At 41.2% G+C, this 25,364-nt stretch overlaps 3 protein-coding genes and 1 non-coding gene across 4 annotated transcripts; 1 reads left to right on the forward strand and 3 right to left on the reverse strand.

The window, feature by feature from the left end:
• The first annotated feature begins 4,984 nt into the window (after positions 1–4,984).
• On the forward strand, positions 4,985–7,262 carry LOC146609681 (type-4 ice-structuring protein-like). Its single transcript, XM_085346838.1, has 4 exons — positions 4,985–5,062; positions 5,812–5,880; positions 5,983–6,106; positions 6,872–7,262. The coding sequence occupies exons 2-4, from the start codon at positions 5,832–5,834 to the stop codon at positions 7,071–7,073; spliced, it is 375 nt and encodes a 124-aa protein (XP_085202964.1). The 5' UTR covers positions 4,985–5,062; positions 5,812–5,831; the 3' UTR covers positions 7,074–7,262.
• Positions 7,263–7,287: 25 nt separating this feature from the next.
• Positions 7,288–14,210, reverse strand: LOC146609682 (polyadenylate-binding protein 1). The gene is made up of 14 exons (XM_085346835.1): positions 13,467–14,210; positions 11,885–12,078; positions 10,975–11,090; positions 10,591–10,730; positions 10,380–10,474; positions 10,148–10,285; positions 9,810–9,905; positions 9,324–9,690; positions 8,778–8,888; positions 8,516–8,661; positions 8,313–8,397; positions 8,054–8,184; positions 7,839–7,931; positions 7,288–7,710 (listed from the first exon to the last, which is right to left on the reverse strand). Exons 1-13 carry the CDS (start codon positions 13,657–13,659, stop codon positions 7,839–7,841), a joined length of 1,905 nt encoding a protein of 634 aa, XP_085202961.1. The 5' UTR covers positions 13,660–14,210; the 3' UTR covers positions 7,288–7,710.
• On the reverse strand, positions 9,978–10,114 carry LOC146609683 (small nucleolar RNA SNORA5). Its single transcript, XR_014905098.1, has one exon. It is a non-coding gene; the product is annotated as a small nucleolar RNA SNORA5 (small nucleolar RNA).
• Positions 14,211–17,475: 3,265 nt separating the features above from the next.
• Positions 17,476–24,795, reverse strand: LOC146609684 (14-3-3 protein beta/alpha-A-like). The gene is made up of 6 exons (XM_085346590.1): positions 24,729–24,795; positions 22,549–22,880; positions 20,864–20,987; positions 20,060–20,223; positions 17,685–17,780; positions 17,476–17,586 (listed from the first exon to the last, which is right to left on the reverse strand). Exons 2-6 carry the CDS (start codon positions 22,876–22,878, stop codon positions 17,509–17,511), a joined length of 792 nt encoding a protein of 263 aa, XP_085202716.1. The 5' UTR covers positions 22,879–22,880; positions 24,729–24,795; the 3' UTR covers positions 17,476–17,508.
• Positions 24,796–25,364: the final 569 nt, after the last annotated feature.

Consider the following 25,364-nt stretch of genomic DNA (forward strand, 5'->3'; position numbering starts at 1 on the left):
TAACAGGCCCATTACAGCCTCTCTGGAGTTTGTCATAAGACACCTGAAGGAATCTCAGACCACGAGAAATAAAACCCTCTGGTCTAATGAAACAAAGATTGAACTCTTTGGCCTGAATACCAAGGAAACCAGGCATCGCTCATCACCTGGCCAATACCATCCCTACAGTAAAGCATGGTGGTGGCACCATCATGCTGTGGGGACAGTTTTCAACAGGAGGGACTGGGAGACTAGTTAGGGTCAAGGGAAAGATGAATGCAGCTATGTAAATAGACATCCTTTATGATAAACTGCTGCACAGCACTCTGGACTTCAGACTGAGACGAAGGTTCATCTTCCAGCAGGACAATGACCCTAAGCACATAGCCAAGATAACAAAGGAGCGCCTTCAGGACCACTCTGCGAATGTCCTTGAGTATGCAAGCCAGATCCCACACTTGAACCCAATTGAACAGCTCAGTGCACAGATGTCTTCAGAAAAGGAGCTACAGCTGTTGTATTCCTAATATTAAGCTGCTCTTGAGCTAGAGACATAGTCAGAAGTGGGCAAAGAAGAAAAAGGAACTGGATTGTTGCTCATTGGTCCAAAGTTCTCTTCAGGTGAAAGTAAATTTTGCATTTCGTTTGGAAGTCAAAGTCCTGGAGTCTGGAAGGAGAGTGGAAAGCCACAGAATCCAATGTGTTTGAAGTCCAGGGTGAAGTTTCTGCAGGCTGTGATGAGTTGGCATGCCATGTCATCTGCTGCTGTTGGAGGTGGTTAGCCACTGTGTTTTATCAAGTCCAGAGTCAATGCAGCGTCCACTGAGAGATTTTAGAGCACTTCATGCTTCCATCTGTGGACAGGCTTTATGGAGGTGCAGGTTTCCTGTTCCAGGAGGAATAAGTACCAGCCCACGGTACCAAAACTAGCATGTTTTTCTCACCGTGTTATTACCGCCGGGTCGCCTAATCTGAACCTCACAGAGAGTCTGGGGGAAACATGAAAACAGCCTGGCCTCAGCAGCGCCAAAACCCGATCACCTCCGTGTTACACCACCCTGATGCAGTAATTCTTGCTAACAGAGCCACAGTCAAGTACTGAGTATATAAATTAACTGGATGAAATATTCTAACAATCTGAGACACTGGATTTCTGTTTTTCATGAGCTATAAGCCATAACCATCACAACTAAAACAAAAAACTTCATATGTTTCACTTTAGATATAATGACAATAACATAAATGAAAGTTTTCCTTTCAGGCATAACTTAACAGCATTAAGATGCTCTTGTATATAGCTCTTCCACAATCGGGTACAACATTTAAAAAGTTGATAGCAGTACATCAGTTTTGTCTATTTTAATATAAGAGGGCAGCTTAGTACATGATTCACTTCAGCAGCAGCTGCTTTACTGAATGTTATTACAGCTCTGAGTACGTTAGTGCTTCTTTCCCGCTGAGTTGAGCGCGTAATGCAATCAATCATTTTTATGGATGAGCGAGAGCCTCAGGGGGTCAAAGCTTAAAGGAAAGACAGAATCAGGACACTTTTTCTTTTTTCATGCTGACATCTTTTCGAGTAAATGCCCCCATTGTTCACGTCGTAGCTCTGCTGAACTACTTTATTCCTGCTGCACACACTTTAATGTCAAGTGATGCATCCTCACGTCGATTGCATACCACAAAGCAGATGGTTCTGTGTCTGGAGCACTTTTTAGAGACGCAAACAGCTTAAGCCAATAGGACAGTGCAGGCCTGGACACAGAGAATAAATGCTGGGTTGCAAACATGGTGCATGTTTCCACATCTGGTTTTGATCAAAGCTTTACGGTCATAATCTCATTTTTAAAACTCCACTGCAGACTTTTCCCACCAGATGAATAGAGGCTCACGATACATTTGTACAAGGTTTATTAAACAGCTCGTGTTGTTTATGCTCCCTGCTCACATATTTCTATCCAAACACATGTATGAGATTGTTTATTACTGGCTGGGGTGGGAAGCAGTCGGGAATTAATCATTTTACAGCAGCTATAAAGATAGATTGGAGGCAATAACACCCTGCTGGATGTAAGCCAAAGGTAGAAGGTTTACATTCACATGAATGAGTGTAATCCATGACAGTGCTTCCTAAAGAACAGCTGAATGAGGCAGCTTGAAATATTTTTTTTTCCCACTTAATAAAAAAAAATGTTCTGCTTAGTAATTAATTAGAGTAATTAAAGATGAACAAATTCAAAAAGGGTGATATTTTGTGTTATACAGCATGAAGTTAGCATGCTAACATTTGGTGTTATTTTATTTTGCAGGTACCGTTATGGTCAAAAGTTCTTACATCCACTCATCATGGTCATTTCAAATTTCATGGTAATTTTAGCTTTCAGTGATTTATTGAACTGTTCTTTATCCGGGGTGGAATGATTGTACAGCATAAATCTTTGATGACTTTAAAAGACAATGGCTGAGTGTTACTCACTTTGGATCTTCTCCAATCCACATGGGGTCGAAAGTATAAATACAGACTTATAAGTGTTTATAATCGGTTAGATGTCCCTCAGCACGATGCACGGCAGCCAGATAGTTTTGGTAGGCATGAGCAAGCCTCTGGTATAGTTCTGGCTGAATATTTGACCACTCTTCTTGGCAGAAAGTTAATTTCCTGGTATGAAACCAGCTCTGACGTGTAGTACACAAAGTTTCAATAGGGTTGAGGTTTATGCTTTGGGAAGACCATTCCTAAAGCTTAATGTTAGCCAGCTTTATCCATTCCCAAACCAATTTTGATGTGTTTGGGATCATTGCTCTGTTGTAAAAGCCAACCGTGTCCAGGTTTCAGGTGTTGATTTGAGGGGAAGTTGAAGAGTAGTCCTCCTCCATCGTTATTCTTTGCGCAATGTAACAGTACTGGTAACAAAACAACCCCAAAGCATGATGCTACCACCAAGCTGCTTGACAGCTTCTATAGTTTAGTGTTCTTAGGTTTCAAAGCTTTACATTTACTCTTCCAAACATACCTCTTGTCATTGTGGACAAATAGCACAATCTTTGTCTCATCTAACTATAAAGCTATCCTCCAGAAAGCATTTGGCTCGTCCATGTGGGCAGCAGCAAATTTTAGTTGAGGTTAAAGGTGTTGATTTTATGGCAACACTTCTTATTCGGTCAGCAATCTCTCAGTCCATGGAGACTTAAAACTGGCAGCAGTTCATGACAGGCTTGAGCCTTAGTAGTTCCTGGGTTGTTCCAGAACATCTTAACCAATTTCCTCTCATTTGAGGGTGACAGTATGAGTCTTCTCCAAACCTTGTAAGAGTGGTGCCACGTTCAAATAACTTGTATTTATGTTTAGAAATGGCTTGAAGAGACCTTCCCAACTAGTGTAAATCTACAATTCCCTTTCTTAGATCTTCACTGAGTTCCTGAAAACAGGAGCACAACACTGCCATCAAGCCTATGATAATCCATTGCCATATATGTTGATGTTAATGTCACCAAAAGTCTTCTCAGAGATGGCCTTGCTGTCGTAATGCTGACACTGTTAGTTATGATCAAGTGTTTTCTTCAATCAGCGTGATAAGATGCACAGTCATGTGTTTACTGAGTTCCTTGGACTTTCCCATTGTTCTGAGTATAGGTTTATCTAAAGACCTTGCAATAATTAAACGTTTTTATGATGTCAAAAAGAAACTACCAGTTGTTCTCTAATGAAAGGTTAAATGTAAAGTTAAAAGCCCCAAATTACAATAATGTCCATGCCTCTGATCAGTGGATCAGTGGATGTGAAGCCAAAAAGTAACTCAGACCTCCATTCTTCGTACTGGCCACCAGGGGGCGATAGCTGTGATGGCAAAAAAACAAACAAAAAAAGCCAAAAACAAATTCCAGTCCTGAAGACGTCTGAGAGAAACTAGCTCTCAAACATGATCTCCGTTAACATGTTGCTGTTGACTTTGTGGTTTCTGGGACTCATTTTATTATTATAAAATATTAGGACATTTAAAAAACAGAAACGAAGCTTTTTTCAGAGAGCAGAATTATTCAGACACAGTGACCTGCCCCTTGATCATTACATCCAGTTTTGAAACACCAATGACAAAAAGACTCATCATAAGGCTTCAAACCGGGACTAAATTAACTAATGGATGACATCACGACAGCTGCGTCCATCTTTTATACCACCTATGCTTCTTAAAAGGCAAAGCTATATTATTTCACCCATTGTTCGCTGGTTTCATGTCACCAGGTCGTCTCTAGTTGCTTCCTGTAACTGTTTTACTTTTCAAAGATGAACATAAAATAACAAAACCCGGGACGGTAGAAACTTGTGCTTCAGTATGTGGCTTACATATTACTACACCATGGATTTTCAATAGTTCTTCATCTGCTTTAGTTTGGTGCCACCCCAGTCCAAAAATCATAGAAAGGCTCCTGGCTTAGGGAACTATAGAAACAGAATATACAAATGGCAAGATTTTTGATTTAACCTCTGTGAACCACACATGGATTTATTGAATTTATCCAATAAGATGATTTGATCTGGACCAAAGTGGTCTTTCTTTAGAGAACTCCATAGTTTACCAAAGAGTCCAGTGCTTTGTACACACACTGAAGAACACATCAATAAACTAATCAGTCATAAGAACTCAGTTTACTCAATATACTCCTGAGCTTTCACAATGTGTGCACATCTTACTGAGAAATGAACACAGAAGCACAACACTGACATCAACCCTGATTTTATAATCACACGTATCACATCTGTTAAAGATGATGTCACCAAAAGTTCCCCCAACCTCACTGGCCTCACTGTGGTAACCTTGATACTGTTCTTGATGATTAAATATTTTTGCCTAATCATCATGATAAGAGCCACACTCATGTTGGCTGTTGGACTTTGCTTGGGTTTGCCCAGCTGGCAGACAGAGCAGCAAGGTTCAGCATCCAGTAATGTTTTTTTTCTTTCTTTCTTTGTCTCATCCAATCAGATCTCCGTCTGACAGGAATGCATCATCACCCTGGGCTATAAGAAGTGTAAGAGTCCTGAGTAAAGCCACCATCTGGTCCACATTCTCCTGCAGCACAGGTGAGTCTGATTTATTTTCTAATAGGTTTGAATTAAAACCTTTTCTCTCCTTTCCCCCAAAAAGCCTTAAATTGTTTATATTTTCTGAGACTTGCTGTAAAAGTGCACCTCGTAGTATGTGAAATGTCAGCATTTAACAGTGACGTGAGGCAGAGCTCAGAGGCAGCAAAAGTTTATTTAAAGACAGGCATTAAATAAGCCAACTCCTACAAACATTTACTATGCTACTTAAATGCAATAATAGAGCAGAACGTAATATAAATGCTGGAAATGTAAAGAAAATGACTTTTAAAAGTACTCTCATGTGTAGGATTGATCCTTAAAGTTATATTTTTACATAAAAATTCTGGAAGAGGCACTTTTTATGTGCTTTAAGTAAATTATAGCATTTCTTTTGCTAGTTAACAACCAAAGAAGCAAGAAGCTCATTAAAAATAAACAAAAAAAACCTCATTCCAGTTTCTACCCAGGTTGAGCTTCAAGGCTTAATTTTCTCTGTGATAAATTATTTCAAAGGTTTAGAGTATATAAGCTATAATCACTGACTGCTGAAGTTTGAAAAAATACACAAAACATTGATTCTGTTTCCATGTGACAACAAGTCAAACCAGGATTCCTAGACAATAACTTTGTCATTGACTCACCTGATTAAACATGGTGTGGATTTTGTGGGTGACTTCAGGCAAATACTGCTTTTTAACATCTAACGCCTCAAGCGCACTGCTCACCAAACGTTATGTGTTGTGCAGGTGTAATCCAGTCAGCAGTCATGAAATTCTCCCTCATTGTCGCCGTTGTCGTGCTCGCCCTGGCACAAGGTATGACCAGATTTTGACATTTTTGTTAAATATCTATCGGGGAAGGTGGGAAGTTTAAAAACAAACAAAACACTTTATTTCATTTCTGTTTTTTTCCAACAGGAAGCTTTGCACAGGAAGCCTTAAATCTTGACAACCTCAGTCAGTACTTTGAGGACCTGAAGAACAAAATGCCTCAAGACCTGAGTGAGATCATCCGCAACCCAGATCTGGTCAACCAGGCTCGGTGAGTAACCAACTATCTGCAAAACGTCTTCACACGCATGTAGACGTGTTCAGAATGATTAAAACTGGACTTTGTCCACTGTTAAATAACCAGCCAACAGCTCCTCTGTGCCTCTCAGTGATAACGTAATCATGCAAGGCAGACCAGACCCACACAGTAACCCTGAGCACTGCGTGTGTGATAGAGATGTTCTTATCTCTGTGTTTTTACTAGCTGCGATAAGTGCAGGGAAGCTTATTGTAATAATAGACTAGTTACTGTATTTATTTACAATTACTTGGCATTTTTTTTGCATATATATAAATGAAATAGTCATTAATATGTGATCATATAAACCAAGCAGTTTGTAATTATGATTATCAAGCACTTTTTAAATAAAATAAGATTTATTTATATATCGCCAAGATGCTTTATACTATAAGGTAAGGACCCTACAATAATAAAGAGAAAACCTCAACAATCAGATGATCCCTCTATGAGCAAGCACTTGGCAACAGTGGGAAGGAAAAACTCCCTTTTAATAGGAAGTAATCCCCAACAGAACCAGGCTCAGAGGGTCAGCCATCCTCCGTGACTACTGTGATTAATATGCAGTACATGTAGCTGAAATATGAGTATTTCTACCACTCATACTCTACATGTATTTATACCTAGATTGTCAATAAATGAGAGGTGTGAGCATGTAAAGAAGCCTGCCAGTAAACATGGCCAGTGGTGCGTTTCTGATTTCTAAATGTAACAGTGAGTCATTTTCTACCCTAACAGGACTTTCTTGGAGGAGAGGAAAGCCCAGCTGGAGCCTCTGGCCATTCAGATCCAGGAACAACTGAGGGCCGCTTCCACCAACGTGGAGGAGCAGCTCAAACCTCTGGCCACCCAGTTGCAGCCCATGTTTGAGAACCTCCAGAAGCAGGTGGAGGCTATGGTCCAGACAATGAGAGATCAGGCCGCTGCCATCGGCAACTAAATGAAAACGATCAGCTTCTCTAGCAGACGTGCCACCACATCACCATCTTTTGTCGTGGACTGAATTCATACAGCTGCTCGTGTTGGATGGCTGACTTGACATCAGGGAGCCTAAAAATGTGTTTCAGTGCTTGTTAATGTTTGACTGTTCCTCCTGTCACAAAAGCACAAATAAAGAAAAAGACTTGAAACACAACTTCTGTGGTGGTTTCATAATGTGAACTAGTGATGCCTCAGATCGAGCATGTAACAGATGTGTTTTATTATTCGTTTTATTCAAGCAAGCAAAGGTCAGGGGAAAATTGACAACAACAGGTCCAAACATTCAAAAAAGAAATTGATAAAATGGCAGAAAGGAATGCTTTCAATCTTTTGTTCCACAGAATTCTCCTTTAAAACCCCTCAAAACTGAGCATTTTTTATTTGAACTTTTTCCCTTTTTTTCCCCCCATCTTTCATTCAACAAACCAGACCTGATGTTTCTGTTCATTGTAGGCCGGGCTGGAGATTTGTTTTCATTGTTATTTTTTTTAATATATTATTTATTTTCTTTTTACTTTGTTTTGTGTGTTTTTCAACTTTTTCCACTGTGAAATTCTTTTGTCCATCGGTGAAGCTGGTCTCAAGGTTCCACACTCCTGCGGAAAAAAAAAAAAAAAAAAAAAAAAAAAAAAAAAAAAGATGTGACGTTTTCTATTTACAAGAGGCTCTAAATGAAATGAAAGCACTAGCCTCTCCTTGTTACAGCAGCTCTGAAAAGTCATACCTAAACACTTGGGACACCAGCTGAATTGGTCACTGTCTTCTGGGCGGCTTCCTTGGCCTGATGAGCCTGCAGTACAGCCACAGCCTCATCCACCTAAACACAGCAGGTCACCTAATGTTAGCAACAGCGAGCACTCTGCTCTCCTTTTTAAGAGGAAGACTCTTAAAATAATTAACGGCCTGACATTGTTGATAATAACTTGCATAAGTACTGACCTTTGAGCGGAGAGACTCTGGGGACTCCAGCATGTGGAGCAGCTCTGAGTTGTCGATCTCCAGCAGCATGCCTGTGATCTTGCCTGCCAGGCTGGGGTGCATGTTCTGGATCAGTGGAAACAGACGCTCACCTATTGGAGGGACACATAAGAGATTTAAAGACAGGATGAACAAAGAAAGGCCGTGCCTGTACTCAGTACTACTGCTATAGATAGGCTAAGGCTACATTTAGTCATGGAGAGCTGCTACTAAACCTTACCCAGCATCTGCTTCTGCTCCTGAGGAGGAGCAGCAGCCAGCATGGAGGCAGTCAGAGGCTCCTGTCCCTGGACGTGGACTGCAGGCTTTGGGAAGATTGGAAATTTAAAAAAAAAAAAAAAAAAAAATTTATGTACATCCCAGTTTTTCCTCAGTTGTAGGGCAGAAAAAAAGCCATTAGTTCTAGATAATGAGCATTCCTACCTGCTGCATGTTAACTTGTGGCTGAGTGTTCATGTGCTGTTGGGTATTGCGAACTCCTGCTGCATACTTGTACTGAGGTACTCCACGCACGGGGGTAGCTGCTGCGGCAGCTGCAGTGGCTGGTCGGGGGCCCATGGTCTGAGTGGCTGAAGGGGGGAAAAAAGAAAAAGAAAAAACAAAAAGGATGAGCATGAAATATAATAACTAACAAGCAGAAGAGTTACAGGACACAACTGTGTGTGGACAGTGTCAGTGGACTGACCGACTCGCTGGGTGGTCATCATGCGGGGCACCTGGGAGGAAGGCCGCACTGTGCTGAAGGTTTGAGGGCGAGGGCCTGAGGGACGTATTCCACCCGACATGTTCTGGAAGTCTATGGACAAATAAAATCAAACTGCTATTAATATCCCATTTATAGTTCATTAGTTAAATTCATTCAAGCCCAACACACACTCCAGAAGGTGCATTTGAATATTTTAGCAGCACAAACATCTCATTCTCATTTCAGCTCCTTTTCATACTTGTTCTGCTTTCTGACCAGATAAAGTGAAAAGTATGTAAATGAAAACAGCTTTATTGGGAATTTGACTATATTAAGAAACAGTGCTGTCTCTGAACATCTCTAAATGAGCCGTTCAACTGAAGTAGACTATGGACACAAAACGCAGGTGGTCTGCTGATTTTTGCATAATTGGTGAAAATAATAGACAATCTGTATTTTACAAAATAACATATCTTTCAAGTCTCTTTTAAAACAAGAATAAATATCAACACAAATATTACAAAAGGACAACCTCTGAATACTCACGCTGTGGTCGAACATTTTGGGTGGTCCAGCGTGGGCTCGGGCGGAGCTGGGCCATCTGGCCAGCAGCTGGGTAGTAAGCGGCACGGTTCTGGGCCTGGGGGATGGCTGCCATGAAGTAGCCGGACGGCGGGGCGGCCTGGTACGGGTTAATGACTGGATTTGGCACTGCGCGCACACTGGCCATGCGCTGCATGTACTGGTTGGTCAGGTGGGCTTGACGCTCCTCTTTCCTCTGGGCCAGGGCCACGTACAGCGGCTTGGTGGCTACGATACGTCCGTTCATTTCTGTCACAGCTTTGGTGGCCTCCTCTGGGGACGAGAAGCAGACAAAGCCAAAGCCTTTACTGCGCCCTCCTTCCATCATCACCTGAGAGAGAAGAGAAAAGGCATTTATAAATACTACATAGTCACCAACTGCCAGTATCATAATAGAGAGCATTAAAAGATCATTAGTGCCAGCTCATAAAATTCTATTATCGGTCATACCTTGGCACTGGTTATGGTGCCGAATGGCGAAAACTCCTTCCTCAGACGTTCGTCGTCTATTCCATCGTCAAGGTTCTTCACATACAAATTAACACCCTGCAAATAACCAAAAGTAATCTTGTAACTTCTTATAAACACTACATATACAAAGTGATCTCCAGCAGATGTTTTTGTCTGCAGCACATTTTTATCCCCAGGATCCACGGTGAAGGAAAGTGGGGCCCATGAACTACAGTGTCACTGTTGCAGCCATTTTGGCCAGTGCAGCCCACCAAAGAGGGAGCACTGAATTTGACAAAGCTGCGGTCTCTGGGCAGACTTGTCAAGAAGAAACGAACCTGGTAGCGAGTCATGCGGTCTTGCTTCATCTGCTCAAATTTGCGCTTCAGCTCAGTCTGTCGCTCCACCTTCTTCTGGGCGCGGCCGACATACATAAGCTTGCCGTTCATCTCCTTCCCGTTCATCTCATCCACCGCCTGAAGAAAGCATGAAATCGGGTCAAGTTTGTGAACATTTTCTGGCGGATACGATGTTTACTTTTTTTGTTGAAAGAAATTAAACGTGGCTCACCTTTTGGGCATCCTCGTGTCTTTCAAAGCTAACGAACCCAAACCCTCGAGACTTTCCATTTTCGTCCGTCATGACCCGGATACTCATGGCATTACCTAAGAAACAAAAAAACCTTATTGCCTTCCTTTTTTTTTTTTTTTTTTTTAAATACCTCTTTATGCCAACACTGGAGCAGCTGAAACCATTTTAAAGTTGGGACACGCCGACTTACCATATTTACTGAAGAGCTCCCTCAGCTTCTCATCGTCCATCTCATCGCCAAAGTTTTTAATGTAGACATTTGTAAACTCCTTGGCTCGGGCACCCAACTCAGCCTCGCGCTCTTTGCGAGATTTGAAGCGGCCCACAAACCTGCATTAAAAGGATATTTTAAAACTTACAAGCGCATTCATTATGGGGGACAGTAAAAATTAGTACAGTTTAATTACTGCATAACTGTTATGACTTATTTGTATATTACAGCTATACACTTTTATCACAAACAAACTTCATCAACATTGCACTGAAACATCCAACACTGTTGGTTAACATGACTCAGCAGCTTTCAGAAATTATACATCCAAACACCTGGAAGCCAGTGAATACATTCACTTACACTTTCCGGTCATTGAGCAGCATGCCATTCATTTTCTCAATGGCTCGTTCAGCCGCCTCCTGAGTCTCAAAATGCACAAACCCGTAGCCTTTAGAGCCATTCTCGTCACAAACCACCTTACAGGAAGAGAACACATGCAGCTTTTAAAAACACACACAGACACAAACATGCAGCAACAAGTATACTTAACCTGAACAGTCTGTAGGATCACACTCACATTAAAACATTGTTATTATTATATGGTCATGTTATTGTATATGAATGTTTATATTGTTTATATTGTTATTGGTTGTGTATATTTGTGTGGAAATATTCTATGTACATATATTGTTTAAAATTCAGATCAGATGCCTAACTGCATTTTATTATTTTGAGTTGTGCATTTTTCCAGCGATGATACGTTGAATCTAACCTGTCTCACTGTTACCTTTTCTAATATTTCTGGCTTTGCAGCCAGTTTTATCACGAAAAGTATACCCTGAAAAATAACCTGCATATTATGATTTGTAATAAACCAATTAGAAAATCTAAACACGGTCTAATGAATGAATGTAAATCTTTCTCTGGATCCAGTGTGTCACTTTACATCCAAACTGACTGGTTCAGGGATGCAAACCCTCTCCTCCTTATAATCTGTTTTTCTCTACATCTCCACATTACTATGTTGCAGCTACAGATCCAAATTGACGCGTTTTTCCATCTTTCGTGACGTGAGGAGTGAGTATTCCGGTGTCAGCAGAAAAGGTGAAAAAATGTGTTAATGGGAGAATGCTTTTCACAACTCTGTAGCACATAGTCTCTAGTAGAGCTCTTGCATGCGAATACAATCATACGACCTGCTGAGCCACCTCCACCTCTGCTTTCAGGTTACCTGTAACAAAAGGGAGAGAAAGGGGCAGAAAAGCTTTACCTTGCAGGACAGGATGTTGCCAAAAGCGGAGAAGGTGTCATAAAGAGCCTTGTTGTCAATGGACTTGTCAAGATTCTTGATGAAGATGTTTCCCACGCCGCTTTTTCTCAGTGATGGATCACGCTGCGACCACATGATGCGTACAGGCTGCCCCTTTATCACGTCAAAGTTCATGGTGTCCAGTGCACGCTCAGCTGAAGAGAGACGGAGAAGGGGGGGGGTTAAAAGAAATGATTAGGTCTGAGTCATCCATTGTGTTTGGGTGTGATAGCAACCAGCTGATATGCAGGTTAGTCTTGAGAGGGGGGGGGGGTTGTGAAAAGCTGTTTAGCAAACCAATGTGAGAAATCTTGATTTACAAGATTTTTTTCCCCTGAGCCATTTCAAAGAAATGAAAGCAGCATTAATTCTGTAAAGGTGTTAAGGCACATTAGCATGTGTTAGTCCTCCTTTCAGGTATCATCCCCCAGGGCAACTTCACAGTAGGTGCTTTAATCGACTTCCTTCAGTTCAAACTGGTCCTTCTGGTCACAAGTACATCAGCATATGTACATTAGTAACCTCTTGCGTTCTCCCCACTGAGAGCAGCACAGCAAATATTACATCCTGTGCATTAATTGGGGCTAACCTTAGTTCATCTGCACCTTAATCTCAATATTAAACCCCTCTGGTGAATCTAGATGCTGTCAAGCATCCCCACTAGTTTCCCCAAACTTAGACAAATAAACCTGAAGGCATTGCTGTACATATGCATTTCAACTGGCAACAACTTTAAAATCAGAAAACATCCTACAAATAAAGTGTGTGTGTGTGTGTGTGTGTGTGTGGGTGTGTGGGTGTGTGGGTGTGTGGGTGTGTGTGTGTGGGGGGGGGGGGGGGGGGGGGGGGGGGACACAAGTGGAGTCAAACCATTAGGTAAATATGAGATGATGGAACAACATCTGAACAAACTGAAACATGGTCAAAATTCTGGCCATCGCTGTTGAAGATTAGAAACATACTCAAGAGTCCCTTTTCTCTTTGCTCAAACAGTGTTAGGCAGAAAACGTTTATAGAGGTGGATGGAGGCAGATTTGTGGCCTCTAGACAGAAAAGCATTTTGCAAAAAAAATAAAAATAAAAACTTGTTTGAAAGTCAGCACTCTTATTTTTCCCTTCCTTTAAGCCTGAGATCTGTGGACTCATTGGTTTAATTTAGCACTTTGTGATTTTTGTCTTGAAAGGTTCTATACAAATAAAATTTTACTTACTTATTTTTCCCTGATGCTGATAAATGTTTACACCACCACTTCTAAACTGTTGTCTAATCGTTTTAAGGGTAAGAGTTGGGGTGTTGTCCGCACAGAAGGGAGATAAAAGTGGACCAAGTATTCGCTCGGCAGCCTGCAGCAATGCTACATTACTGGGGAGGGCTGGGCGGACTCGGTGCTGCTACGCCACTGCTGGGAGGTTCACATGAGGAGACCCTACCTACAACATGTCGGCCGCAGTCACGTGTAGTAGGAATAGGCTAGCTCTCACTTGTCACGGATTTCTTATAAAGCACATTTTCTCAAATGTTATATTTAAATAAATTACTTACCGTCCGCCGGTTGCTGGAAGTTTACATAGGCGTATCCCAAGGAACGCCGGGTGATCATGTCCCTACAGACCCGGATAGAGAGGATTGCTCCGGCTGGGCTGAATTTCTCGTACAGCATGGCCTCGGTCACATCTTGATGCAGATCTCCGACGTACAGGGAGGCCATGGGGTAACTGGGAGCACTGGGGTTCATTTTCCCGTGGCTGTGGAGGCTAGTAGAATAATCGTACGAAGCTATATGTTCTTAAAGAAAAAGTTTGCGACGATGAGCCAATACCTCGGTTGTCCAACGGTCGCTAGCGTCACGTCGGTTCGGGGCAGAACGTGATACAACCGTTGACTAGTCAAGTCAGTTGCAGTGTTTTCGGGTAAAAGAATTTATAAGACGGAGATGCTAAAATGGCAAAACGTCGACTTCTTATTGGCTTAAAACTGTCATTCAAACCTGACATGCAGAAATAAAAGCAAATATAGCGGTACTTGGCCTCGCTACGGAATCAGTAACACGTCGACTAAAAAAATTCGATACGTTAGGCAGCCCCTGCTTGTACGTTACCGTCCAGTCCTCGAATGTCTCCTCCAGCTTCACCGACTTGTTACAAAAAGAAAAGTAAACGGAAAAAAAAAAAGATTTTTTGGCGTTTTTTATGTTTTAAATTTTTTTTGTATTTTTATTTTTTTATAGAATGTGTGCCGAGCGAGCTCAGGAGCACACACGCACTCACACAGCACTGACAGCCGGGGTTGAGGGGGAGGAAGTCCTCGGGAAGTTGTCTGATATATACTACTGGGCGCGTCACCGAAATGGACCAATCATTGTTTGGCGAGAGAGAAAGAAAAAAAAAAGATAACAAAGGGGCGTTGACCACTACTCTACGCGTGATGATGAAATCATGAAAAACGTTTTGTTAAATCCTCAAAATGCCTGATTGTGCCCACCAGAAAGCTCTCTTGTTAAGTGATGATGCAGAAGAACGAGCTAAATTCGCGCTCTTTAGTATCAACTGGCGGGAAAGGCAATGCCCATATTCATATACATACATGCAACATTCCCAACTGCTAATCAGTTTTAACACTGAAACTGCGATAGGCATGGCTGAGACACCCCTCCCTCATTTGGCAAGAGTCTGAGGTTATTTAGGACTATATGTAAGGGTTTTAAGGAAGGATGCACACCCCTTTAACTCTACATTATTAAGCTTTCATACATATTTAGTGACTTAAGTCATTAAATGATACCTTTACAGAAATGAAAGAGAGCTTCAGTGACTGTCACTGATCAAAGGTGAACAGACCCACTGATCTGAAGTGGCCCACTGATCAAAAAAAAAATACCCACAGATATAAAGTGAATAAGTGAGAATATTTTCTCCCACATTCCACCTAAATGCATCACATGTGCCCTTTAATACATCACTATCTGCAGAGGGCAGTGTTTTCAGTCCAGGAAGCATCCATCTCTCGTCAGACCAGAATACAACTGTGTCTGATCTTTAGTGTTAATTTTGCACCTCAAACTGCTTTATAATTCTTCTACAGGCAGTGATATGATGAGAGTACAAGGTTTTATCCCATATAAAGGGTGAAATTTGACATGCCATTCAAATTTTATTCACTTCAGCCACCTAAAATCGCTTAAATCTTCCATAGGAATTAATTGGTCAAGTAGCAGCTATGGTGCAGATGATCAAATACACTCGAGTACGTGTGAGCGCTTCTATAAAAGCAGACATTTTGACATTCATGTGTGTGAACACAATGCCACAACCTTCCCAGTAGTGGACATCCCAGCCGGAACAAGGAACAAGTATGGCTTGTTTTAACGTTTACTTAGGAGAAACCCTCTTCTCTCTCTCAAAAGAACACGAGTACAGTAGGTCTTTGTTTAATTGAGTCGAAACAAGGATGGATGAGTTCTTGGACAATGTTCTTTGGACAGATGATTAAGATTACGCATGGCAGTGGAGGAGTCCTAAAATGGGCAAATTGCACTCACTCATCCTACTATGAACTCCTCTATATGCCAAAATGATTTGTCTGATAACTAAAGTTTGACCAAAACTGCGGTCATTGTCTTGCTGCAGACGCAAGCACAGCAGGAAATCTATAACAGAATGGTTGAAAAACAAAGGAATCAAGGTGTTACAATGGCTCAGTTATGTCCACACCTCAACCTCATTCAAATGCTGTGGTGGGACTTTCAACAGAGGTGTGAATTCCTGCAAATCTCCATGAACTGAAGCAACACCCTAACATTGTAAATAAAAGTGGGCCAAAATTCCTCCATAACAATGTGAGAGAGTGATAAAGTTCAAATTAACGTAGCCGAGGTCTGTTCTACAAGCTATTGAGTCATAGGATGTGCTTGACTTTTTCCCACATGACTGCTTGAAGCCCTGTGGAAACTTTTCACATGACTGTATGGAACAGCCCTCATTTCTTTGCTTTAAACATTATTTCATGCTTGGGCCATTTGTGGGTTTGTCTCAGTGAAATCTGTGAACCAACAATTCACATCACACATAAAGAACAGAGAAACCGAGCACACCATCTTAATTTGAATGTTTTAATTCCACTTACATGAAAGCACATAACCAAATAACATACCCAAGAGCATTACTCGCCAAATCCTGCATCCCAACTTTTTTTAAAACCAAGATACTGTACTTAGAAGAAACTGGCACTACTTTGTGATCACTAAATGACCTTAATGCAATTTCCTATCAACTTACCTAAAATTCTCATTTTTATATTTGCCATGGTTTGAAATTTTGCCTTTTCAAAATGTACTTTCAAGGAAGATAAATGTAACTGTATTCCACCTAATCCTAAGCAGAGATTGCCAGTTTTAAAAGCGATGCCTAACCCTCACACCAGACTACTGAGAACCACATACATTCCAGGAGTCAAATCAATACTCAATAAGGGAATAAAATAAACAAAAGAAAATACAAAAAACACCTGAATAGAAAAAGAGTAGAAAGCCACATAAAAGCACATGGCAAAAAGTATCCTCTGCACTGCTGAAGAGATAAAATATCAAAAGTTACAGTATCGAGCCATTTTATCAAGCTGTTAACTTTATCTTAGGCTGTCTATATAGCTTGTCACGTGGTATGCAAAACTGCAGGACATTACAGTCTACTCGTTTCACTGATGAGTGAAAAGATGTCAGTAAAATGGAATGTAACCCTCTCAACAAACCAAAAGTAAATTACAGCTTTTGTAAGTGGTCATTCATATAGAAAACCTTTCCTATGCCTGAAAGCACTGTAAAAACCCATTGAGCCATGACACATGTACCATCCATTTACACAAAAAAAAAAAAAAAAAAAAATCTCTACCTGCTACACTGGACACTGACAGGGCCGTATGGATACAAGCAATACCGTAATAGGTGAAACCTGCCAACAGTATGTGTGTACTGCTATTGTCAGATGAAGAAAAAAAAAAGTAATGAATTCAGACTACTGTGACCATTTTTTTCCCTTTTAACACGTGCCTCAAAGGAGTTTTGTGGACTAAAGTGTCACAAAGGTTGTAAATGTTCAGTTCAAGTAAAAACATACAAATTATTATCAAAGTTACACTTCGAGGTTGGTTGGTTTGCTTTCCTGCAACAGCAGCGGTTTGCTACAGTGAATAAGGTTCGAGAGAATGGGGCAGATTTGGATCCAAAGGAGGGATTTCATTTGGACTAAAAGAGACAAAATTATTTAAAGGAAAAGAATTCTAAAGGAAATGAACATCCACTGGGTCACACAATGAGTTATGTTAAAAAAATAAAATAAAAACAACCAATCTATTCCATTCTTTTCCCTGTGGAGGTGTTGATACACTTAACACATACACTTCAATGCTTCAATGTATCTGCACACACATACTGTACTTTACACACAGAGTGGAGTGTAAACATACATATTTGTGCATGTATGTGGACACACAACCACACACACACAACTTAGGCTGGTGAGAGGTTTTTTTAAAAAAAAAAAAAAAAAAAGGGAAAGAAAACTGCGGGGTTTCTTTTCTCGTCTGAAGTTCAGTTCTTGTCTTCAGCTGGCTGCTCCCCCTCTTCTACCTCAATCCCGCCCTCACCGCTTGGGTCCGACATCCACAGCTGCATTTAAAAAGTGCAAGATAATAAATTTAGCGCTCATGTATAAGCATAAGGGAAAACCAAATTTTAATATAGTTTCATCAAGAGGAGACACTCACAGTCAGGTTGTCACGGAGCAGCTGCATGATCAAGGTGCTGTCTTTGTAAGATTCAGTGTTGAGTGAGTCCAGCTTGGCGATGGCATCATCAAAGGCCTGGAAGACACACAGTGAAACAATCAGGACTTCCAAAACCCAGAGTACAGTCTTGAAAGTGCCTACAGTGAGCTTGTATTAGCAGGGCCAAAAACAATAAGCTAAACAGAAAGCAACAACAAGCAGCCATTTATAGATCTCTAGGATAAAAGGGTACATCTGTGTTGTGCCTGATACTGTAAACTACTTTGATTATATGGGGTGGTCTTTTAGAAACAAGTACAAGTGTTTGCACAAAACTGTGCTCTGGCAGACCATTTATTCACAAATCCATAAACACACTCAATTATTTTAGCCTTTTCCTAACTGTATCGAATGACAAAAAAAAAAAAAAAAAAAAAAGTGTCCCAAAGACGTCAACACAAGAAGTTATATAAAAATCTAGCGGCGAGCTGTTATGTGATGCCAGGAATGTCCAGACTACTGCGGTGTCCATCAAATTATTTATTTTTTCTTTCAATAGTATGTTCTCTCATAGTGTGATGAAAGGTATTGCAGTGAGGTTCAGCTTTACCTGTGGTTGCTAGGATATTTAAAAGTAGAACAGGAGGCAGAACCTTAAGCTTTCAGGCTCCTCTTCTGTGGAACCAGCTCCCAGTTTGGATTCGGGAGATAAACACCCTCTTTACTTTTATGATTAGGCTTAAAACTTCCCTTTTTGATAAAGCTTATAGTTGGGGCTGGATCAGGTGGTCACAAACGCTTCCATAGTTATGCTGCTGGGGAATTCCAATGGTGCACTGACTGTTGGTTGTTGGCTGCCCCTGCCAGAATTATCCATCTGTCCATTCGCTTCCGCTTATCATTTTCAGGGTCACGGGGGGAGCTGGAACCTATCCCAGCTGTCTTAGGGCGAGAGGCAGGGTACTCCCTGGACAGGTCGCCAGTCTGTCGCAGGGCTAACACTTAGACTGGAGACAAGCAATCGCATTCGCTCCCCCATTCACACCTATGGGCAATTTAGTGTTTCCAATTAACCTGTCCCCACTAACTGCATGTCTTTGGACTATATTCGCGTAGTTTCTCCCCGGGTACTCCCGCTGCCAGAATTATCTTCCTCTTGAATTCGTTTTTTTCCTTAAAGTGACCTTTGTTGTATTTATAAATAAATCTGAACTGAGCTGAAAATTGAATTCAAAATACGAGTCCGTTGCTTTATTGGAGGGTTTTAATCTTCTTGCCTGGGCACAGTAAATTTGTGGGATCCTGACATGTGGTTGCCATAGGTTAACATGGAAATTACAAGAAATTTCTAAATGATAATCATTAGCAGCTTTATTTTACTTTATAGCAGTGACTTTGGTTTAATAGTGTGTGGCGATACTAACAGATTCCATCTAAACCTAAATCTCACTTTGATTTGATTGGTCACCGTGAAATAAAAGTCTGAATGAATTATATCACTATTTTAAAAAAAATTCAAAGCTTTATCCCACACCCGACAGTTACACTGTTACCCCTATCTTTAGTCTTTGAGTGACACGGACAACAGAAGACCCAACGGCCAACCAGTCACTCCTGTTATACCCGTTTTACTTCTCTGAAGTGTGCTGGCTGTAACACATTCATAGTTCGTACATTACAGTGCACTAACTAAGCATGGTCACAAAAAAACAAGAATACAGGCAGGCACAAAGACACCCATTCGAGCACTTACTGTCCGATCATTTGGACACAAGTGGACCCTAACAGAGTCGTGGAAGTGGAAAGGCTTAATGTTGTCTTTGGTATCAATTACATTAATCAAGGGTCTGTACTATTATCAGCAATTCCTCAGAATGTTGTGAAAAAGAAACGCTGCCTTTACTCCCCCATTTTTCAAGGTCTCCTTTAACAAAATCCTAAAGTATAAAGAGTACTGTAAGCAGAAAATTTTAAAAGACTCATCATCCTTTCCGCTGACAAACTAACAGTGTAGTTTCAAGCATAACCTTATTTCCACCAAAGGGTTAGGGTCATACCAATCAGAGTCAAGTCAGAGACATGGAGATTAGCAGCAGTGCGAGGACCGGAGATAGCAGAATATCAATTTAATCTTCAGACTCATGGCAATGATAGGCACAGAAACCACTGAGTGACACTCAGCTACGAGAGAGTGCACGCGTGCTACTAAGTGTATTTATTATTTTTATGTATCCATAAGGTGATATGCATGACATTAATAATGGCCTCAAAATCAGTACCTGTACACCTCTGGTGGAAAAGTGGTACTAACATCATTTTCATGATGCTTCAGTGCTTTTTAAAGAGAGGGACAACAAACAGAGGACCCTTCTTACCGTCTTGGCCAGTTTGCAAGCCTCCTCAGGCAGGTTTGCAATCTCGTAGTAGAAGACGGAGAAGTTCAGCGCAAGGCCCAGGCGGATGGGATGTGTAGCCTCCATTTCCTTTAGGCTGATGTCATAGGCATCCTGGTAGCCACCTTGTGAGTTCTTAACAATTTCTGCACAAGCAAAAAAGCAGATATGGTTTCAAATGGGAAAAATTATTTCTTGGAAACCACACACTGAATTTTTAGAAGTTAGACAACAACAAAAATACATTAAACAAAAAGTAAAATCATCTGATTAATATTTCTATTCAGCTCCACTGTCAAGTACAGGTCCTCAGAACCAAAAAGATGAAGTATCCAATCATTTGAAAGCGGATTTGATGGATATTTTATGGAATATGTAACAAAAGAACAATCTTTTACAAAACCACCCAAAATTAACAAAAGAAAAGTAATCTAAAATGCCTTCTGGCAACTAGAAGCAGCCAACACCCTGCTGCTGCTGCAGTTGCCATGACAACCTCGCAGCAGCACTTGCCAGCATTTTGGCGGACAGTTGTAGGTCAAGGACGAGAAGCGCGTTAGCATTCTGGCTAAAAACAACACCTGAACCAGTCCTAGGGTCTCCTACCCTAAAAAGGATGTTCAGGACGCCCAGTCAGCACACGTTCATCCCACCGACCGGCAGCTGCGTGACACACCACCGCATGGTTTTCATAAACCCTGAACATAAGCACTCACTATCACTACCTTGAGTGACTGCACGACAGGATAAGAAGAAGGGGCGGTGTATGATGTCTGTTTTATTTACCGTTCCTCTCGTCTCCGGTAGCCACCTCAGCCAGGTAGCGGAAGTAGTCTCCCTTCATCTTCAGGTAGAAGACTTTGCCCTCTGCGCCTGATGCTTTGGGGATCAGATATTTGTCGAGCAGGTCCTGCGAAAAGAAATGTGGAAGTTTAACTCTAAAGAACACGTGCAACACACACAAACCCCAGCAGTTATAAGTGAGCCAGTGACATTTTTAACTCCTTTTCCCTAATGGCTGCCTCACTGGGCCAGGGTGCTGTTATGGAGGTGCTCAGTATCATTCAGTTACTTCATCCAGAGGGGATTTGCTCACATGGTTGAATGTATTCCAAATCCACCACCATACACTGGAAGTCGCAACAGCAGTTCTCATGCTTTTGAGATCAACAGCGATCACGTATCTGCAGCAGGTGGAGAAGTGCTCCACATGCTGCTATGTAGATCTCACCCAGGCTGCACTGCAGAACAAGACCTACTGTTTGCTGCAGTCCAACCGAGCTTTGCTATTTTTTCTTTACAAAGTATACTTGGTAAATAATTTAAATATCTTTTTATAAGTTTGTAAGAGTGAATGTGTCTCCCTTTATATGTGCATTTCCCCATTTCCACCACAATTAACATGAAATATGTAGAAATCACTCGACAGGTATGTTAAGAGTACACACCTGTCCAGTGAAACTATGAGCAGGGAATATTCCTCTTCCTTTAACGTAGCTGCCAATCATATTCTAGGCCTTAAAATTCTAGGCTACACCCATCTGATTCATCATGTGGACTTCGGCAGGAAGTGCTGAACTTTTTAGTCCTATTTCATGCGCTGCAATTTTAATGCGTACTGGACGCTTCCTGTGTATAAGTTAATATAAAACATCAAAGACAGTTTCATTTGAGTAAAATATACTAATCTACTATATCTACTTATAGTAGAGCTAGATATGCTTTACAACATGCAAACTTTCGTCTATGGAGTTGAATCAGTGTAGTGGGCCTATATGTTTAAGTTTCCTTTTAAAGGTCACAAGGTCACAGGGCTGTGAATCCGCAAATACAGGATGTATCCAAACTACCCAAATACTGAAGTTTATCTGTGTGATATTCAAACAACTGCTAGGAAGAGTGCCTTCATTTGCCTACTTGGTGCTTTGTGTTCATAGTTCCAACTGTGTAAGATGGGCCTAAATACTACAGCTAAGATATTCAGAGGTGAACAGCGACGTAAGTAAAGCCATATTAACCTAGACAAGTGCTTGTATGCTGAGAACTATGACTAATATTTAAATCCTGTTAGCTGCAGGTTTATATTGTCCCTCTTTAGATCCCTACCACATAAACACAAGCACCACAACATACCTGTAGGTGTCACTAATGTGTAAAAAGCATGGTTCTACTACTACTTTTTGTAAGGGATGTGTGTTTGCTTCCATTCATAAGGAAGCTGTTCTTTTTCTTTTTAAACTGCTGTCGATGTTGGCTTTTGCAGCTTGATTATTTAAATTAAATAAATAAATACACACACACACACACACACACACACACACACACACACACACACACACACACTAGACAGAGGTGACCAAGACCGGCCACTATCTGAATACAGGTTGGACTAATACAAAGAGGAGCAGCTGCTGTGCATTTATATTTTCTTGCAACAAGCATTTAGCTTCAACACCTCTGCTCCTCCTTACCCGAACTTCCTGGCAGATCTGTTTGAGCTCCCCCTCGATCTTCTCTCTGTACTCCTTGACCAGCGTGGCCTTCTTTTCGCTTTCAGGCGTCTTTTCGGCTTCAGCCTTCTTTTCGGCTTCAGCCTTCTGCTCGATGCTGGAGATCACCCTCCAGGAGGACCTTCGAGCTCCGACCACATTCTTGTAGGCAACAGAGAGCAGATTGCGCTCCTCGTTGTTGAGCTCCTGGTTCAGCTCTGTGACAGCCTTCATGGCTGCAGCCATGTCCTCGTAGCGCTCAGCCTGCTCGGCCAGTTTGGCCTTCTGTACCAGCTCCTCTCTGTCTGCCATGACTGTCATGTGGGGGTGGAGGAAGGAGAGAGGAAAGGGAGTCAGGAAGGACAAAACAAACAGGACAGGAGTTAAGGACGGTGTGTTAAGGGAGGCCAAGCAAAGAAATTGTAGAGAGAGAAAAAGTAGATTTCATTACTATATGTGAATAATGGAGGACTACTGTGCAAGTAAATGTGCTGTTATTCCAGCATAACCTCATTTCTCAGGTATGTGTTAAACATTTTGACTGTGAAGACATCCCCATTTTTAACAAAAAAAAATATATTATATATTACAGTTAGTTAACTGTGAGAAAATAGAACATTTATAACCTTGAAGCATATTACATAATCAAAAACTCTGACAGGACTGTAGCTAAAACAACAGTGTGTCGGCTGTTAAGAATTCATGGGAACACTGGGTGTGTCCACACCAGCAAAGCACCTTTTTTTTTCTTAAATACAAATCAATCTGCTTGTCTCGTCTTCACTCGATCGGGCACAGACTTGATTTAAAGTGGTGACTAAATCATTTGGACTCTAAGTCTTTAGAAATACAAAGGGGGAAAGTGCCTATAATCACGACTTGTACAGCAGATACAGTTTTAGGCTTCTTCTGACTCACTATCCTGAAGACAAGAATAGGCAAAATGTCATAATAGATCACAGGAAAAGTGTAGCCGGCATGTAAAAATAATTATAAGTGGTTATGAAATTCCAGAAAATTTACATTAGATGATGGACATTTCCCCAGAAATCAGTGGTCATCAGTGGTTATTTTTTTATTAGTCTACAGACTATTTTATATCATTTAGTTCTTCCATCAAAATGTCCCACAGCATAAGTTGTCAACATTGTCCGTTTTCCTCTACAGCCAGTTAACACGCATGCCACAGTGCTGAGCTAATCTCAGACTAGTTGCATATTAACTTCGGTCAGTCAACGATCTGTTTTAGTTTTAACTTAAATGATTGTAAATCGGCTCATAGCACAGGACAGGAAGTCTAATTTACTGTAGTAGAATACAGACAGTAACCTATGCTGAGGAACTCGTTTCCTTTTTAAAAAAAATATGTAGACCCCTTCACAGGTAAGATGCTGCAGTATAAAAGGACTACGTGTGCGAATAAATGTGCAGCCTGTTTACAAAGCAAAATATATAAAAGAAAAAAAAATCCCAAACCTATGAATTCATTTCAAAAGCCACAAAATGGGTGAGAAAATTTTCCCTGCACGCTGCCACCTGCACCCCTTAGAGGAATGTCGGCCACCCAGTTTCACGTCACACTCATTCACACACCTGCCCACCCAGCGCGTACCATGTAAGGCACGAATGCAGACCGAACAAAAAAAAAAATCATTTTCAAGAGCTTAATAAACGATATGGATTACACAGTCTCTGCGTTTAATTTGGGGAAAGCTTCCTAACGCTGCAGGCGGCTATAGGATAATAAGTGTGTCACTGAGTCGGTTAGAGGAATGAAAGGAGCCTCGCTTCGTTCAGTCCTCAGTGAACGCCCTTTTTCGCTTCCCGGAAAGCAAACCAGACCGCTTCTTCTAGCCACAGTTATTCTCACATTTTAGACTGCTTCATTCACAAAAAAATGCCGCTTAGCAGGGCCGAGAGGCGTCCTCTAAAAACAGCGAGCGAACAAAAATAGATGGGTTAACGTTGCCGTAAGTAACGCTTCCCTGTCAGGCGAGCACCGAACAATGACTGAGCAGCGCGGAGTATCAACGATTTCCACTTACAGCCGCTAGATGCGGCGATTAATGCAGGGTTTAAAAAGATACCTTACCAGAAGCACAAGCAGGGACTCTTTGGATAAAAACACCACCGAGCAAGAGCAGTAAATAGATGTAACTAACCTGCGAGTGTCGTTAGACGGTGTTGTTCCTGATTCCCGGCCGCACAGCTGATGATCTCTCCCGCTCATCCACGGGGTTTCCCTCCAATCAAAGACACGGCAGCAGGGTCGAGCCCGGATGGGTGACGTAAGAAGGGAGTTGCTATGGTAGCCAAATCTAAGGGCAATTTTTTTTAAGACTGCGCCGAATGAGCAAAAAACAAATAAACGAATCTCACAGAAAATTAACAAAAATATGATTATGATAATGTAAAACATTATGTAAAAAATCTTCTAAATATAGATTTAATTTTTTTTTTATATTTACGTACAAACGGCATAAACGCTTGGTTTGTCCGGTACGCCCGCAAGGATGCTTGGGAGATGTAGTTTATAGTTATTATAAATCAAATGAAACTTTTCAGGAGAATTTATACTTATATCTACCATACTTATATCTATCAAGACACTGGAAGGAAAAACGTTTGTGTTTTAAAAAAAATAAATCCTTTGTGAGTGTGTGTGTGTTTGTGTGTGTGAAAGGTCATTATGCAAGAAGATAGAAGCCAGGAGGAGGAACCCGGAAGTGGGGCAGGATTGACATAAAGTGGTTTTGTCTACCTTATTATATTTTCAAACGAGCATATTATTGGCCCGT

The sequence above is a fragment of the Diplotaxodon limnothrissa genome, linkage group LG22, assembly GCF_057381915.1.
Source record: "Diplotaxodon limnothrissa isolate DT_005_m linkage group LG22, D_limnothrissa_male_GT1.1, whole genome shotgun sequence".
Lineage (NCBI taxonomy): Eukaryota > Metazoa > Chordata > Actinopteri > Cichliformes > Cichlidae > Diplotaxodon > Diplotaxodon limnothrissa.